The sequence below is a fragment of the Amblyomma mixtum genome, chromosome 5 (assembly GCF_055824585.1).
Source record: "Amblyomma mixtum isolate Tamu chromosome 5, ASM5582458v1, whole genome shotgun sequence".
Taxonomy (NCBI): domain Eukaryota; kingdom Metazoa; phylum Arthropoda; class Arachnida; order Ixodida; family Ixodidae; genus Amblyomma; species Amblyomma mixtum.
Window position 1 is genome coordinate 71,613,136 of NC_143016.1, and position 16,835 is coordinate 71,629,970.

The window sequence follows — 16,835 nt, forward strand, 5'->3', positions numbered from 1 at the left end:
GAATTAAAATACAGAAATGGCCGAGCTGGCACAACAGCTTTGCCCTTATTCTGAAAAAATAAATGATGTGCTAAATGTTTTTGCAATGCTGTTTAAAAACAGCTTTACTCTCATACGTCTTACGAAAGCTGCTTTTGATTTCGAATCAAAGGCCAAAATTTTGGACGTGAGTACTTAAGGAATTAACCTCCAAACTAATACAAAAAGCCTAAAGAATTCTAAGTCGTGCGAGACATATTTGACACTAAATATGCCGTATACTCAAGTGCGATAGGCGCAAATGTTGTGACTGGCACTCAAAGAACAACTAAATGGGTCTCCTTAGTTAATGACCGTCTCTAGATGAAGTTGTGATGAGCGTTAAAATCAGGCTTGGTGGCAACTCGGCCTTCGGCGATTGTCGGATGCTGTAGCTCTGAGAAACCTTGCGATGAAGTGCTCGTATGGAGTGCATTAATATGGTCTTCCGTCTCTTGTACTGATTTTCAGCCCTACATCTATTTCATGCGGCAAACAACCTAATGTAACCTGAGCGGCGGCCCTTGCGCGTCTTGCTTCGCTGCCGAAGGCACTGCCGAAACCAGCATTAGCTTGATTTTAATAAGCGATTGTTCTATTTATAGTGTACTGCTAAAAGGACTAGACATGATAGGCAGTGGCTGGTTCCAAAGCATGGTCGGAAGTCGCTTCGATGGTGAGAAAGGGAAAGGCGGCACAGCATTAAGTCTAGCTTTCTCAAGACACTGCAACGTATAAAGCACACCGGCACACAGGCGGGCGGCACGTCGCCGCAAGAAGCTCGTCACTGACAAGGGCGCAATGTACTCTCACTTCTAGGTCATAGATAAGGTTATCTATAGTCGCTTTTTGCACTTCCAATTATGCATATATTGATAAATCAGGGTTCGACTGTGTTCCTCTTTAATAAGCACAAATGATGCAGTGTTAGCGAAGTGGAGGCCACGTAAGATCTGTACAAAATCGACCCAGTAATGTTTACTCTATTTGCCTCCATTAACAGAAAGGCGGTGAGTACATGTCACATACCTGTGTGGTGGCGTCGGCTGTGTTGGGCCGTAAGCAGGGACAGAGCTGTGTGGCGCGTAGGACTTGAAGATGGTGGTGGCTGGGCATAGCGACGGTGGCAAACAACGCAGACAGCGTTTTGTAGCTCGCTGGTGTCCCCAAAGTTGGGCCCCTGACTTTGGTCGCAGCCCCGTTTGGTGGCGCCAGGCGTGGTAAGCTGGCACCGCACCAGCTCTCGCATGGCTCGTGTGTTGTCCGCGGCTACGCTCAAATGGTCGCCCACGGTAATGTTTTCAGTTTAGCTGGAAGCAGAAAACAAGTAAGATATTTCTTATCAGAATATTAAGGTGATAAATCAATATCTAAAAACTGGAGTGCAAGCGCTCCACTTTACTAGCTTCCAAGTGGCTGCTTGAGGCTGAAACGCTACAGAGTAGAAGAGGTAAGCGATGTAGACATTTCTCCGGGGGCATGGAAAACAAGACAATCGCGGAAGCCATTTGGAAACAGATTGAAAGAATTCACCTCTGAAATCAACCAGAGGGGTCATGGATGTGCAAAAGTTCTTCAGACCTTAATAGTTTAATATAGGAAGAAATAAGTTCAAGAAAGATGAAAGATTGGGAACTGACTAAAAGGATACTGATTATTCTAAGCAGGTCTCGAATATAACGAGACGATACTAAGATTTTCACACGCACATGCAAGCCAGGTAGCAAGGTGGTAGTGACCCCACTAGGAGACAGCTTATCGGGGCGCCAGTCGCCGCAACCTTGTGAATGAAGCCTTGTGCATGTAGCAGCGCTGGTCTGAAACCATACAAATCTCAGTTACTGTTAGCGTCATGCCATTACAACTGCCCTACAGTGAAAACAAAGCGTCATCATTAGATTCAATAATCATATTATCAAGCTTTGTTTCTTCGTAGACGACAACAAATATGGACACTGAAATTCTGTGAAGGCTGGAAGGAGAGTACTCTTCCGCGCAGTGCGCTGCATTTTGGTTTCAAGGTGATCGCATAAGGCTGACATTAGCCGTGCTGTATTGCTGGATCACATCGTATACATTACCCAAAATCCAGCAAAAACGGTGTAGTGTAGCCAGAACTTGAGTTACTCCATCCTGGACAATGACTCGTAACCACCGTCGCGCTCGGGAAACCTGGCTCTAAGGCATCGCTACTGATCACCCCTGAATGGGTTCGAACCACGCGATGACTACCGGCTCATACCAGACAGACACCTATCTGGCTTCTCCGGTCTAGCTCGCAATTAGCGAAAGCTGCGAAGGGCGTAATAAGGGTGCGAATAAAAAGGCCCTCTTACTTGGCGTAGATCGTGGTGGGCAGCTGCTGGAGCTCAGAATGGGGCGGCTGCCGTGCACGAGAGGAACGCTCGAGGAACTTTGGGCCTGGTCGCGAGAAGAACGTGCTGCTCGAGGGGCCGACGGAGCAAAAAGAAAGAAGAAACAACGGTTGAAAAGGAGGTAAATTTTTATTGTTCTTGTTGTCCTCTGCCAATAATTTGCGTAGAAATCAAATACCGCGATTCTGAGATAGGTTTACTTTTTGTTTTTGCCGTGCGCTTGTGTGGCTTTCCACTGGTGAGCTTCGAAGATATGGAAGAGGAATAGCACGATCGTTCACTGGTTCGCATAACTTTGTGCAGGAGAAAATGCTACATCTGGCGAAAAAAGAAAACAAAAGAAGTTACAACAATGAGTATATCTTACAGGATCTGCTTTGCCTCCTGGCAAAACCCCCGCCGTTGGTGTGGATGGATGGATGGATAGAAAAAGATTTATTCTTGATAAATTTGAAGTGTTCTTGACCCTTACGGGTCACTGGGCGCCGTGGACAATCCTTGGTCCAGGATGCCGCACTTGACTGCTGCCATCGTGGCTCAGCGTACGAGAAATCGTTGCGCTTCCTTGTCCTCGCTGGCCCACAAGTGCTCCCACTGCATCACACTCGGGTTGTTTATTCTTGGCTCTAAGTCTGCCTTAGGGCCGGCCCATGTGACATGTTCTAGAGTAGGTTTACCCGGACGCCACGGACATTCGTCTGCATATTGTGCAGGGAAAATCTTGTGTAGTTTGTGCAGATGCGGGTAGGTACCGGTTTGTAGTCTGCGCCAGTCTATCGCCTCCTCTTTGGTAAGCCTTTTGTGTGGGGTTGGGTAGCGTTTCCGCTGACCCCTGCAATGATCGAGTATGTCTGAGTGCGTGGGGGTAACTGGGTCAAAGGTGCCCGTGGTGCAAAGTCGGTTGACGTGCCCTCGGGCTAACTCGTCTGCTGCCACGTTGCCCCTCATCCCCTCATGTCGGGGAACCCACACTATACTATGTTTAGTGTTTTTGTGTCTTCTCGTCGTGTGTAGAATATCATTGGCGATGCTGTTGATCCTGCCTCTTGTGTAGTTTCTTCATGCTTGTTTGGAGTCCGTCACTATTGTGAGGTAGCGTCCTGTTGCGTTGCCGTTCAATATTGCCAGAGAAATGTCGGCTTCTTCAGCTGCTTCTATGTTTGGGTTGTTTATCGTTGCGCTGGTTATTTCTTTCTGTCCTTCGTCTGTTACAACGACGATCGTTTTGCGCTGGTGTCGGTACTTTGCTGCGTCCGTGTAGACTGTGCTAGGAGTGTCGCTGAGTTCCCTGCTGAGTGCTCGGACACTGGCTTGTCGTCTTTCATGGTGTATATTGGGGTCCATGTGTCTGGCTATGGGTCTTACCCGGATGTTGTTTCTATCTTCATTATTCATCTGTTAGTTGTCTCTTTGTGTGCCTAAATGTAGCCGTGATTTCTCCAGTAGGTGTCTTCCCGTTCTTGTTTAAGTGAGTCTGTCTAATTGCGCACTACGTTGCGCTTCTCGTAGTTCGTCGAAAGTGTTTGATACTCCCAATGCCATTAGTTTTTCGGTTGGTGTCTACATTGGTAGTTTGAGCGCCGTTTTGTATGTTTTGCGTAGTATGGTGTCCATTTGTAAAGTATCTTGCTTGTTTAGTTCGTGGCAGGCGAGGGTGTACGTTACCCTGCTTGTGAGGAGGCTGTCTACGAGTCTTAGGGTGTCCTGTTGTCTCATTCCCTTCTTTTTACTGCTGACTCTTCGCACGATTCTGGCGACTTGCTCTGTTGTATTCTTAATAGAGGCGACGGTTTTGCTACATCGTCCTGTGTTTTGCAGCCACATTCCAAGCACCATGACTTCAGTTTTCTCAGGTATTGTTTCGTTTCCGAGTTTCAGGGTGATTTGGCAGTCGTATTTTTGTGTACCTTTTTTATTCTTACGTATTCTGATTTTTCTGTGTGCCATTAAGCCTGACGACATTGTCATCATCATCACATCTCTGTTGTGGCACAGAGAGAGAGAGAAATAACTTTAATTACTATGGGATTTGGGACACGTAGCTCTCTGGGTGCCCGCTCTACTCCAGTGCGCCAAACGTTCATAAGTTCATGAATTTCTACTAATAAAGCTCTACTAAAGCGAAATACCTTCAGTAGCATTTAAATAACGGAACAACATTTACGACACAGCTCATGATCAAGGGAGCGTCAGCTATATTCTGGAATGAGGTGCATTCAGACTTGGGTTTGACGTTGCGGCGTACAAACATACGTTAAAAGGCTGAAGATCGTCCGATGAAAGTCACGCATGAGGTGTTTTTGGTAAGAGAGAGTTGTGCTAGTACTGTCTTTGGTACGCTTATTCCAGGTTTGTGGTAGGAGGAGGTGGAGGAAAATATTTATTTCAAAACTATACTGTGCTTGTCTTCTTGACCGAAGCCCTCACTCCAGGTCTCCATGTGTCTCCACAATCCTACAGGCCCGCCAGAGCTGCTGTCGCGTGTCTTGCGGCTTCGGGCCGGTCAGGGCGGTCTAAACAAAAAGGGCCGCAAGTCCATGACCCCGTTTGGCATCGCTCTCTCTTCGGCACGCTCGAGGAGCCGGCGCTGGTCGTTAGGCTCTGTAGAAACAAGGCATGTTTCCAGGAGGAATAGTGTTGAGGTTTATGGGTTAGAGGCCGCCTGGTGGTGTTGTGCTGGCCCAAATCGAATGATACAGTGCAGCTTGGTGTTGTTGGCAGCTCCGGCATGTGTCCAGGTTGACGGTTGAGAAATGTTTACTGTTGAGCGGCGTTGAAATAAATTTGGGGCGGGGTGTGGTGTTCTACCCATGGACCGCTGGCGAAGAGAGGAGAGTCTCCGATTTGTGCATCCGCAATTATTACGACGAATGGGGCAGTTTCGCTAGAAACCCGCGATAGATTAGTGGTGCGTGTCTTCTATCAACCTTAAGCTATAGTAAGGTTGACTTCAAGCCCGCTAGTCTCATTTGCAAAGTTTCTACCCTTACTACCCTCACTTGTAAAATTTCAAAAGGAATACAAAACGCAGTAGTAACAAATAGCTGGCTGTAGTAGTGACTACATACCCTAGCGGTCAACAGTCCATGCAGTTTTTGTGGGTTATGCTGCCAGTTTGCCACGGCAGAGTGCCTTGGGCGGACAGATATAATATTGCTGAGTACGGACTACGCCTCATGCGAGCAATTAACCAGGAGTAAGGCTCATGAAACTGACCTGACAAGCACCGCATTTGGGTACCAGAGTTTTCACACGGGCTCTGAGATGCCGCAATAGAGCGCTCTGGATTATTTCGATGCCTGTGGTTCCTAACTCCAGTATGATATGCTATGCCAAAATGCTATGTCACGATGGTGTATTCACACTCATTTGAAGTTGAAGTTGTTGAAGTTGAAGTTTATTTCTCGCTCTCAGTGGTACAAGTATTACTTACAGTATTACAGTATTACAAGTGTTACAGTGGTACAAGTACAAGTATTACTGGGAGAGAGAGGACGCAGGGAAAAAAGCTGCTTGAATGCAGCTTGAGAGGCACCCTGCGCCCACACTGCTGAGGCAACGTATTGCCTCAGTTGTTAGTTTACAAGACAGCTACAGGTGAGGCACTCGAAAACAATAAATAAAGTATCAACATGAATATAATATCTACAGTGGCACTTAAACATTAGCATCACAATCACAACAAAAAGCGTCATAAATACTCAAAAAACCAAAAGCATCACATCAACCAGGTGTACAACAGCAGAATTCACACGTGTTACAGCTTTAATTACAGTTCGGAACAAGTTGTAATTAAATGTCTTCAAAAAGATACAAAATGGTTTTTAAGCTCTTTACCGTGATGCATTTTAGCGATATGTTGTTATTTTCTAAAATGATTAGGTATTTCGACAGAATAAAAGATAAAGATTGCATACCGTATTTGGTCCGACAAAGAGGCAGTGACCAAGGAAAATGAGAGCGGGTATCGTAGACGGTTTGATGTTTAGTAGCTTCTGCAGTGATCTTAAAAGCACGTCCTTAATGGAAACCACCGCCTATTACACGGCATAGCTCACACTCACGTTCTCAAAGCGTCAACATCGGCCAGGCGACAATGAGACAGAAGTGGTGGGGCATGCAGTCTCTCGCACAAGGCACTGTTTATGAGAACCACGCTGTGACGCTTGTCGGACATGGCCAGAAAGCACTGCTAGGCTGCAAAAGAGTGGAACAAGCTCGCATATCTTCACCTACAGTGTCACCATTTCTCAATGCGGGTAACGCAAAATCATTGCTGTAAATTTTCTGTTCTAGCTTCCTCTCCATCCACATCAGCAGGGGTATACTTGAAGGAGAAGCAGCCCATGGGTGCCGTTTGTTGAAAAGAGAATAAACACTCAATTAGTTCTCCATTCATGCCACAGTTTTTCCGCCACTGGGTTGGCGAAGAGTGCAGGCTCTGGAGAAAAGCTGAAAACTGCACAAACTTGCAAGCCATAGAATTTTCTAAGGCATCACAGCACAAGAAATACAGATGGCGGATGCAAATTCCGATTTGTTGTAGTCAAGAGGCCGCACCTTCTTTGAGGATAAGGCTTCTCCCAAGCTGATAATGTTGCCAGCTACAATACGCGAATAGTCCACGACAGGCAGTAAGGCTGATTGACGTTTTTGTATAACTTCTTTATTAATATTCGTATTGTCAATATTTTTGGATGCTTCGTAGTTTGCGAATTATAAATAATCATTGTCATCACAGGTCTTTCGACCTGCGGTATAGACACTGCGGATGACGGCCGCTTCCGTCCGAGCTTCGAAGTACTCGCTGGCATAGAGGCGGACGCGAGGAATATTCAAGGAGGACGGCGCCCGGCCTGAACTGTCGATGTTCGACGGGCTCTCTCCACAGCGCGATGTGGATGCGCCAAACCTCTTCTTGGGGTGGGGTCGGTCGTGCACGTTCGTGTAACGAAACAACAGCGCGCACCCCGAAGTGGCCACCTAATGAAGCAGCACCACCAAAGCCGCCGTGTGCACATCGCTGGTACCGATGCAGCCATACCTGCGTAGCACGGACAGAGTGAGCGTGTCGCCACGAGTACAGTTTATACGAATACATCAACACAAAAAAGAAAAATTTTATTTAGCCGACATTATCAGAATTTCTATGTGTAGGGCCTTTGTTCCCTAGCGTAAATTGTCAGTGCAGTCGAAGGGCTTCATTTATTCGTTTGACAGAATTGAGTTGATCTTTCATAGCGCTGTCGCCATAGCCAGCCAAACATGTCTGAGATACGCGCAAGATTCATGGCTCCTATAGGAAAGAATAGCTCTGGGAAGTTTCGACGCGTTTTACAGATAAACATGTCGGTGCGGAACACCCTTTGGAGTGCGTTGCTGATTCTCATTGTGAGCAAGCATACATGATCAAAGACTTCTTGGCACGAGATTATCTCGCACAGTAGCGGAACTGATCAAACGGCAGCTACAAACAGGTTGTTCGCAAAACGTACACTCAGCATGGTCGCTGAATTCCGAAGTAAGCATACCTCACACATAGACTTGCTAGAAATAGAAACTAGCCCCTCACTACCGGCGAACATCATATTATCGAATATCCCCAACAACATGAACCATCTAACGACGGTAGACTCCAAGCATAAGCAATACATCACAAACCGCACTCCGGACACATCAACATATACACAGACGCCGCATGCTGAAATTCAGGTTATATTTATAGTCCTGCGACCGACATTCCCGGAACCTACACAGCTGGTCCCTTTAGTGATCCAGCCACATCTACCACAGTAGAAACAAACCATTATCCAAGCCACAGAGCAAGCCCCCTCAAAAACCGCATAGCTCTACACCCTATTACTGTATACACTGATGCCGCGCAAGCATTTCTAACAGAATTCAACGTAACTTTGTAAAAAATAACCTCTCCCGTGATGTGCCGCAGGTGATAATACGAGCAGTCCAGAAATTCCTGATAGACGTCGAACTGTACATCACTTCGCAGGAATAACTCGACAGTATTTCCCAAGTAAGTGTACCCCCTTGCTGGGTACGTAATCACGAAGGGATTTAGGGAAATGATCTCGTTCATCAGCCGGCCCGAGGCATCGAGTAATGACTGGCCACCCACAATCTCGTGGCCGAGAGGGGCAAAAGGCAACGCAGTAGAGCTCCACAAGGAGCAGGTAAACGAAAAATACTAACACGAGCGAGAGGAACGCACCTAGCACCCTCCACTGCACACATCTTATCACACAACAGTCAAAAATGTATATACCTCTTACCCTGCAGATACCTTCGCGAAAAGAACTCATTTAGCTGGTGTTATGAGAAGCCATATGCGTTAGGCTTTGTTCCCTGACGTTAAGTTCCAATTGTGTGAAAGAGCTTGAGTTACTCGTTTGATTGAACTGAGTTGACATCTTAAAGCTACATTCCTTCCGACTAACTGGTCGGAAGTCATATAGTAGTCTCCTTAAAACTATGTGAAGCGTGAAAAACGAAAGCCGGAGATAGTTATTGAAAAAAAGGGCAATCGGCTGAACGTTTCAAAGAGAAAAAAAAAGACATCCTGCATATTCGGTTACACTCTAAAGCAGGAGGCGTAGATACACGAGAGCGTCAAAACCAGAACCTTGATCAATGCTCGATGCTAGGGCAGGTGATTTTCACTTTGACGCCAGGGTGGAATTTCTTTTAAAGTGTTAACAAAAACCCGTCTGTTAACTCTCCTGCAGCAGCTAATATTTTTGCCTATTTCGATTCCGTTTCAGGATTTCTGTTCTATTCGATGTCATGCTGATGATACGTGCTCACATTATTTATGCACCGTGAAAAGCTATGCACGCAGGCCTACATGCGCATCTACGGCAGTCGCGGCTCGCAAGATATTCGTCGCGCTCTTCATATAGAGGTCTCCCGATTTGTTTGGCACAGTTTTTGGGAACCATGCGCAGTCTTCTCACTCACCGGCCACGCCAAACTCCTTAACGCTCATCGCCAGCTTCCTCCCAGCGAAACTCGGGGCGCGGTTCGTTGCTGACGGCGAACAGCCGGGCGACGGCATGTGGGCCTGCGCTGTCGCCTTCCTCCTCGATAGGAGACTTCGCGGTCTGCTCGACGGCCGCGGCTGTGATCCATGTTGCCTGCGCCTGCGTTTATGACACCGTCGCTCCCATTATGTAAAAGAAAAAGAAACTGCACCAGGGGTCTTGAGAGTTGCACGAATCCCCGAGACTCTCTTTATGGGATGTTTAATGTGACAGCTGCAATTTGCATCCGTCACCGTATCTCACGCAGTAAAAGCCAAGCAGATGAGAAGCTGCAATCAGTGATGGTGTATTTTTGAAGTCGAGAGTGTAGCCCGACCAATGGGGATCCAGGCCTTTAACTTCATCAATACTGGTTAATTTATTGTCAACACTGCTGTTTTTTTTTTCAACTCCATCGCATTGTTCTAGGACAGTCATTTACCCCTTAAACGGTCGGTTGACCAAAATGCAATGACAGAACAGTGAGCAAAGGAAAGAAGAAGACACGAGCACTAACTTAAAGCTACCGTTTATTCAGTTGACTATTCAGCCATCGTGAGTTCGCGGTTCTTGATTGTTTATCTTCCGGAAGGCTTTGCATTTTTGGAAAATTTTTTCTTGCCCACGACAGATTACGATAGAAGCCAATTCGACTCTACAGCACGAACCCTAAGCCTGCTACACTGTCTGCTTCAATTAGATAGTTGCTTTGATTTATTAAACAACCCTTTTCCTACCTGAATTTTTAAGGGTGGGTTATCAAGAACATTTAGAAAAGGAAACAAGCAGCAATAAGGAATTCAGCGGAAGCGCTGAAAAGTTTATCGCTAGACCGTCTGATATTCTGCTCCATAAAAATTGATTAGGTCACACAAAATTGTTTGACCTAATTTCCTTCCTGTTTTTGTATAGAGTGCAGCTGTAGTGCGGAGCTGGCAAATAAAGACATACTCCAAAAATGTTGCTGAGGAAAGTACAAAGTCAAGCTAAAATAGCTGATGGCTGTCGTCACCTGGGCTCTTGTGAAGGCCTTTGTGCAGCTCTGGGTTGTAGCTTTCCTAATATCTTTGAAAAGACTCGAGGTAGATGCGCGCAACACATGGAAAGCATTATAGGTGCGAATTGGCACAATGCTTTGCTTTTACTTTCAACTATGGTTGGATTTTATTGCTCAAGGTAATACAATTGCCATTTACCATCATCTCCGAAGATCATCGTTGCAGGTGTGGTTTAACTAAGTAAAGCAATGGCCTGAACGATGGCTCACAGCATGCTTACATTACCGGTAGCTTCAACCTGCTGCTTATATATATTAATTTTCGAATTATTAGCGGAAAAAGAAAAATGGCTGTGGCTTAACTTGGTTAAGCCCGGTAATTGCGAAAACAATATCTGTAGCTAGGCCATGGTTCAGCTGGTAGTGTAACTGGTGGTGGTGCTTGTGGTTAGACTTGTGGTGACGCATCGGTTATACAATCCAATACAATCCAATCCAATCAAGTATGCTAAAGGTCATTGGTAGCTACCGGCCTCGCTACGCGACGGGCTGAAAGTGTAACTAGTATTGTTTTCGCAATAAAAGGTTGCGGATGAGACGTAGACACATCCTCGTTCATATTAATTGTACTAGAGGAGATTGATATGCACTGCTAACAGGATCAGGCATGATAGGCAGCGGCTAGTTTCAAAGCACTCTGAGAAGCCGCTGCGATGCTAAGCAGGTTAGATCTAGCCATGCCTAGCCAACTGTGCGCTGTCAGCCCACCGACGGGAGGCGCGTCTCAGCAGGAAGCGCGTCACTTACGTGGGCGCAATGTATTCTAGCTTCTACGTTGCAGACATCTAGCCGCCGCGGTGGCTCAGTGGTTGACTCTCGTCCATTGAGCCCGAGAACCCGGGTTTGAACCCCCGCCATGGCGGCCGCGTTCGAATGGAGGCGGAACGCAAAAGGCGCCCGTGTGCTGTGCGATGTCAGCGCAGCCGGTGTCGTCGCTACGGCGGACGCCGCCGTTGCGACGCGCGTCTGTTCTTTCAACTCTCCTCTATCCGGACGCGGCAGCGGTTGTGGCTCAGCTCGAGCGACTAGACAGGCCCGTGCAATTTCCTTTTCATCCTTCTTTCAGTCGCAACAACATGTCAGTGCGCGTTAAAGATCCCCAGGTGGTCGAAATTATTCCGGAAACCTCCGCGACAGCCTCTCTTTGTCTCTTTCTTTCACTCCCACCTTCCTTCCTTCTCCACGGCACGATTAAGGTGTCCACCGAGATATGCGAGACAGATACTGCGCGTTCTCCTTTCATCAAAAGCAATTTACCAATTTTTACTCCTACTTTTGTGCCGGTTTGATTTATTGGGGTTTAACGTCCCAAAGCTACTCAGGCTATGAGGGACGCCGTAGTAAAGAGTCCGGAAAGAGACCTGGGATTCTTTAACGTGCACTGACATCGCACTGTACACTGGCCTCCAGAATTTCGCCTTCATCAAAATTCAGCCACCGCGCCTACTTTTATGCGTTCAATAATAGATATGTCGAACTGTTTAGTGATCCCTTTGAGTTAGATAAATTCTGGCTGGACTGTGTTGCTCTTTCTCCAGCACATCTGAAATAACATCGGCGAGGAGGCAACCACGGAAGAGGTGCAGAACAATTTCCGAGAAATGTTTACTCTATTTGCATGCCTTAACGGAAAAGCACTGCGTATGTGTCACATACCTCTGTTGTGGCATCGGGTATGTTGGGCCGTGAGCAGGGACAGAGCAGCGTGACGTGTAGGCCTTGGAGATGGCGGCGGCTGGGCATAGCGACGGCGGCGATGAACGCAGACTGAGCATTTTGCAGCTCGCTGGTGTCCACAAAGTTTGGCCGCTGACTTTCGTCGCAGTCTCCTTTGGTGGCGCCAGGCATGGCAAGCTGGCACGGGACCAGCTCTCGCATGGCTCGTGCGTTGTCAGCGTCTACGCCCAAATGGACGCCCACGGTTACGTTTTCAGTTTCGCTGGAAGCAGAAAACAAATCAGTTATTTCCTACCTGAATGTTAAGGTGCCTAATCAGTATCTACTAACTGGAGTGCAAGCGCTTCACTTTACAAGCTTCCGACTGGCTGCGTAAGGGTTTGAAGACTGCAGACTATGGGGAAACGATGTGGGCAGCATTCGCTCCTGGGGCACAGAAAAGAAGAAAATGGCGGGGGTCATTTCGGTGCAGACTGAAAGAATCCAACTCTTCAATCATCCAGCGGTGTCATGGAAGTGGGTAAGTGCTACACAGCTGAATACTAAAATGTTGGAACAAATAAGGGAAAGAAAGATGAAAAATCGAAAAGGACAAAGAAGCTAGCGCAGATTAGTCTAGGAAGAGCGAGAATATAGAGGATACTAAAGTTGATATACGCACTGGCAAGCCACGTTGAAGCCAGTGGCGACTCCACTAGGAGTGAGCTTATCGGAGCGTCAGTCGATGCAATGTTCCCGTCAGGTTTGCGAATGAACCAGGGCTGGCCTGAAATCATCAAAATCCCAATTTCATTGTCTAGCATCACGCCGTCACAGCTACTCTAAGTGCTGTTGTTGTTGTTGTGACCGAGAGAAGGATGAAAAGGAAATTGCACGGGCCTGCCTACTGGCTCGAGCCAAGCCACCACCGCTGCCACGTGCAGATAGAGGAGAGTTAAAAAATCAGAGGAAAGAGAAAAAGGAAAGAAAAGACGCGTGTCGCAGCAACAACTGCGTCCACCGGAGCGACGCTGCCGAAAAAACAGATAAGCTACCGAAGCCGCCGAAGTGTTTTCTTGTCTAAGACGACTAGAGATATGGGCCGTTGAAATGCTCTCAACGGTCGGAAGGATAGTCTGCACTCACGAGTGGTTCACTGTGATATGATTTGCAGGGGTTCGCTTAAGGCTTAACTTAGCCGAGCTGAAGTGCTCAATCGCAGCATACTTTATTTAAAAAGCTGCGAAAGCACTGTAAGGCAGCTCCAATTCTACTGAATCCTTCCGAGACGATAGCTCCTAATCACCGTCGCACTCGGGAAACCTGGCTCCAGCCATACTGCACATCACCCTCGAATGGGTTCCAGTCGCGCGATGACGAATGCCTCACACTGAACAGGTCGCTGTTTGCATGCTCGGGAGGAACTCGCCATCTTAGATGCGACGAAGAACGTAATAAGCATGGGAATAAAAAGGCCCTCTTACTTGGCGTAGGCCGTCGTGTACGGTTGCTGGAGCTCAAAAAATGCAGGCTGCAGTGGACGAGAGGAACGCGCGAGCAACGTGGCATCTGGGCGCGAGAAGAACGTGCTGCCCGAGCTGAAGAGACAGATGGAACAGCAGCTGAAAAAAAGATGATGATGAGGGTGCCTAGCGGATACAAAGGCACTCGCGTACAAGGAGTGAAGTATTTGGATAATTTTGTGACAGTATAGAATTTGTACAAAAAAATATGGAAAGGAAAAAAAAGTGAACTATCACTTTATTAGGGGAATCTACCATGGTGTAATTACTTCGTCGTGAATATAATTGTTGTTGTTGTTGTTGTTGTGACTGAGAGAAGGATGAAAAGAAAATTGCACGGACCTGCTACTGGCTCGAGCCAAGCCACCACCGCTGCCAGGTGCAGACAGAGGAGAGTTGAGAGATCAGAGGAAAGAGAAAAAGGAAAGAAAAGACGCGCGTCGCCGCAACAACTGCGTCCGCCGGAGCGGACGCTGCTCAAAAAGCAGATAAGCGGCCGAAGCCGCGCTCGCCGAAGCGAGGACAGAGACTGAATACAATCGCGCAGTGATTTCAAAGCATATATACCTTGGCGCTTGCCCCGAAGGAAAGGAGAATCGGAATAGATAGAGCAAGCCCTAGCCGAGTGAGGGGGATCTCCGAGTAAATTCTACGGAGAGCAGCGATCCGCCGGCGGAAGAGTAAAAAGTGATCAATATATTGAATTTCGCCAAAAAGGTTGGTCATAGATAACCCTTGTCGACTTGAATAAAAACTTAGTCGCGATATTCTGCAGCGCAAGGCGGTCATCGACACCTTCCCATTGCCTTAAGTATTGCTGTTTTTACTGCTTTAGCAATACTTCAGTAGGTTTCGCCTCGTCGCGTAGCCCCGGTCGGTAGATTGAACAGCGTTGCTTCAGCCGCGCTCCGCCAGATGGATGTATGGGTGGATGGATAGGAGCGCCCCCTTTGAAACGGGGTGGTGGCAATTGCCACCATGCTCAGCTTTTCTTTCTTTATTTTTTTGTTTACTGTGTTGGCAATTCTCATTAAGATTCGCCATCATCTTTACCTACTGTTTCCTACAATTCTAACCTTATGCCACATCTCTGCTTTTCAGCCACCAATCCTCCAATCGCTTTTTCCTAACTTCCACTGCATATTTATTTACATGACCATTGTTATCTTTAAACCCAAGGGCCTCAGAAAGAGTGACTGTGCCTGTATCGACATCCGGATGGATACCATCACATTTGATTATGAAGTGTTCAATTGTTTCCACAGATCTACCACACACTGCATATTTGTCATCTTCTTCGTTAAATTTCTTTTTGTAGCTGCGCGTTCTAAGACACCCTGACCTAGCTTCAAAAAGTAGGGCACTGCCTCTTGAGTTATCATAGATGGTTATCATAGATGGTTATCATAGATAGTTATCATAGATGGTTATCATAGTTATCATAGATAGTTATCAAGATGGCAGCGCCGTCGGCGCGCCACGCGGTGGCGGCGCCGAACATTGTGCTCGGTCTACGACAGATGGCGCCACTAGGAGGTACGCCACTTCTGGCCTTCGAAGCCGGCGTTGGCAGCATTGGCGCGCAGTGCATCGATGACATTTGAATGATATCGGTTAAGCGATTAGCCTAATTTCTAGCCAGACCACATAAATAACACCGAAGAGAAATTGGCCGAGTTGGGGAATCGAACAAGGTCCTCCAGAGTGCGAAACGAGCACGCTAATCACTCCGCCATGCCAACCCGATGGTTTCGGATGAACAAAGGCGCATCTAGCGAATACGGTGCCTCGGATCACTCCCATCTTACTCAATTCCCGTTGCGGTGAGGTTCAGGTGTCTACCGAGATATGCGAGACAGATAACTTTCCTTTCCTCAAAAACCAATTTACCGACGACCAAGGCGTACAGCCGAACGAGAGATGGCGTTGTGTGGACGCCCTGGCAGCTTGGCGGAATGGTCATGTTACCAAATATGGCGGCGCCCATGCTGCTGTAAAGCGTCTATAAATGCGCGCTTGCCTTGGTGGAGCAAGCGCGGCTTCGGCCGCTTATCTGTTTTTATTGCGAAAGCAATACTGCTTGCACTTTTCTGCCATCGATGGAGGTTCATCCTTCGTTCCGCCGGAGCTGCGGCGCGCTTGGCTAGTAACCATGCGACCAATTAAAGGGATCGTATAGTGATGCTCCAAGTAAGTGGGAATTAGTTTTGTTAATTGCTTAATTTACCCAATTAGCCTAATTAATCTTTCAAATCAGGCTAGATAAATAAATAAAACCGAGTAGGAAATTGGTAGAGTTCGGGAATCGAACCCCGGTCTCAGGAGTGCGAGACTAGCATGCTACTACTCCGCGATGCCTGCTTTTTTGTCTTTATTGCCTGTTTTGACAGATTAGAACAGATCATAAACAGGTTTTCTGCGCTGCGCTCTCAAACATCAAGAGCGGACATGTGTTTCAGTCGCGTGAGAAAATCAGAACTGTTTCAGGGAACACAACTCTCCCATCAACTCGATAACTTCATCGCCAAAACATAGCTCCTTGTACACTTCACGTAGCTTAAATATGTTTTCTTTGAAGTAATCACGGACAGAACGCGTATCTTCATCACAGTGTCGTACAGCCATCCTGCTTCGCCAAATGCTTTGCAGGCCAAGCAGGAAAATTACATCATATTTATAAAGATCCGGCTCAACATCCAGGAATCGTATACCATACGGCGTCAAGAGTAAGTCTTTCTTTATTGTACGCTTGAGCACGTCCCAAAAGAGCAGCGCATCACAGCAATCAATAAAGACGTGTTCTATTGACTCTGGTTTGTGACACAACAAGCAGTCAGCACCCCATTATAGAAACAATCCCTTCTCCATCCATGTTTTAACCGGCAACGTCCCAGTGTGTAACTTGAAGAAAAACGTCTTCACACCCTCTGGCACTACCATTTTTCGTACTCTTTTTAAAACATTTCCTGCTTGGCCTCCACTATACAGACATCGATAGATTGGCTCCGGGAAGACAGAGTCAAGCAAATCTTTTAACAATTTCTTACGCGTGACATTATAAAGATATTCCAAACTGAAGAGCGCATTAAGAAACCGGAAAGCAAAGACCACTTCTTTCAAAAACCTACTTGCACTGTATCTCATCCCGTCCACACTGGAAATAACATAGTTT

General features: G+C 47.0%; 2 protein-coding genes across 10 annotated transcripts in view; both read right to left on the reverse strand.

Annotated features, from left to right (window-relative positions):
• Window positions 1-2,456, reverse strand: part of LOC149342623 (uncharacterized) — an 18,891-nt gene extending 16,435 nt beyond the window's left edge. For all 4 annotated transcript variants that reach the window (XM_089545001.1, XM_089545003.1, XM_089545002.1 and 1 more), the window contains exons 1-2: window positions 2,355-2,456; window positions 1,048-1,328 (exon numbers count right to left, since the gene is read on the reverse strand). In XM_089545001.1, the coding sequence (XP_089401127.1) occupies window positions 1,048-1,267 (220 nt within the window). In that variant the 5' untranslated portion in view covers window positions 1,268-1,328; window positions 2,355-2,456. The remainder of the gene's footprint in view (window positions 1-1,047; window positions 1,329-2,354) is intronic.
• LOC149342624 (uncharacterized) lies at window positions 2,364-16,358 on the reverse strand. Of its 6 annotated transcripts, XM_089545006.1 has the most exons (5): window positions 13,625-16,358; window positions 12,823-12,927; window positions 12,492-12,587; window positions 12,141-12,423; window positions 5,769-7,437 (listed from the first exon to the last, which is right to left on the reverse strand). In XM_089545006.1, exons 4-5 carry the CDS (start codon window positions 12,360-12,362, stop codon window positions 7,129-7,131), a joined length of 531 nt encoding a protein of 176 aa, XP_089401132.1. In that variant the 5' UTR covers window positions 12,363-12,423; window positions 12,492-12,587; window positions 12,823-12,927; window positions 13,625-16,358; the 3' UTR covers window positions 5,769-7,128. The 6 variants fall into 6 exon arrangements, with proteins under 6 accessions (XP_089401137.1, XP_089401132.1, XP_089401134.1 ...); XM_089545011.1 differs by lacking the exons at window positions 5,769-7,437; window positions 12,492-12,587; window positions 12,823-12,927 and adding exons at window positions 2,364-2,459; window positions 9,366-9,547 and having other exon boundaries at window positions 13,625-16,342; XM_089545008.1 differs by lacking the exon at window positions 12,823-12,927.
• Window positions 16,359-16,835: the final 477 nt, after the last annotated feature.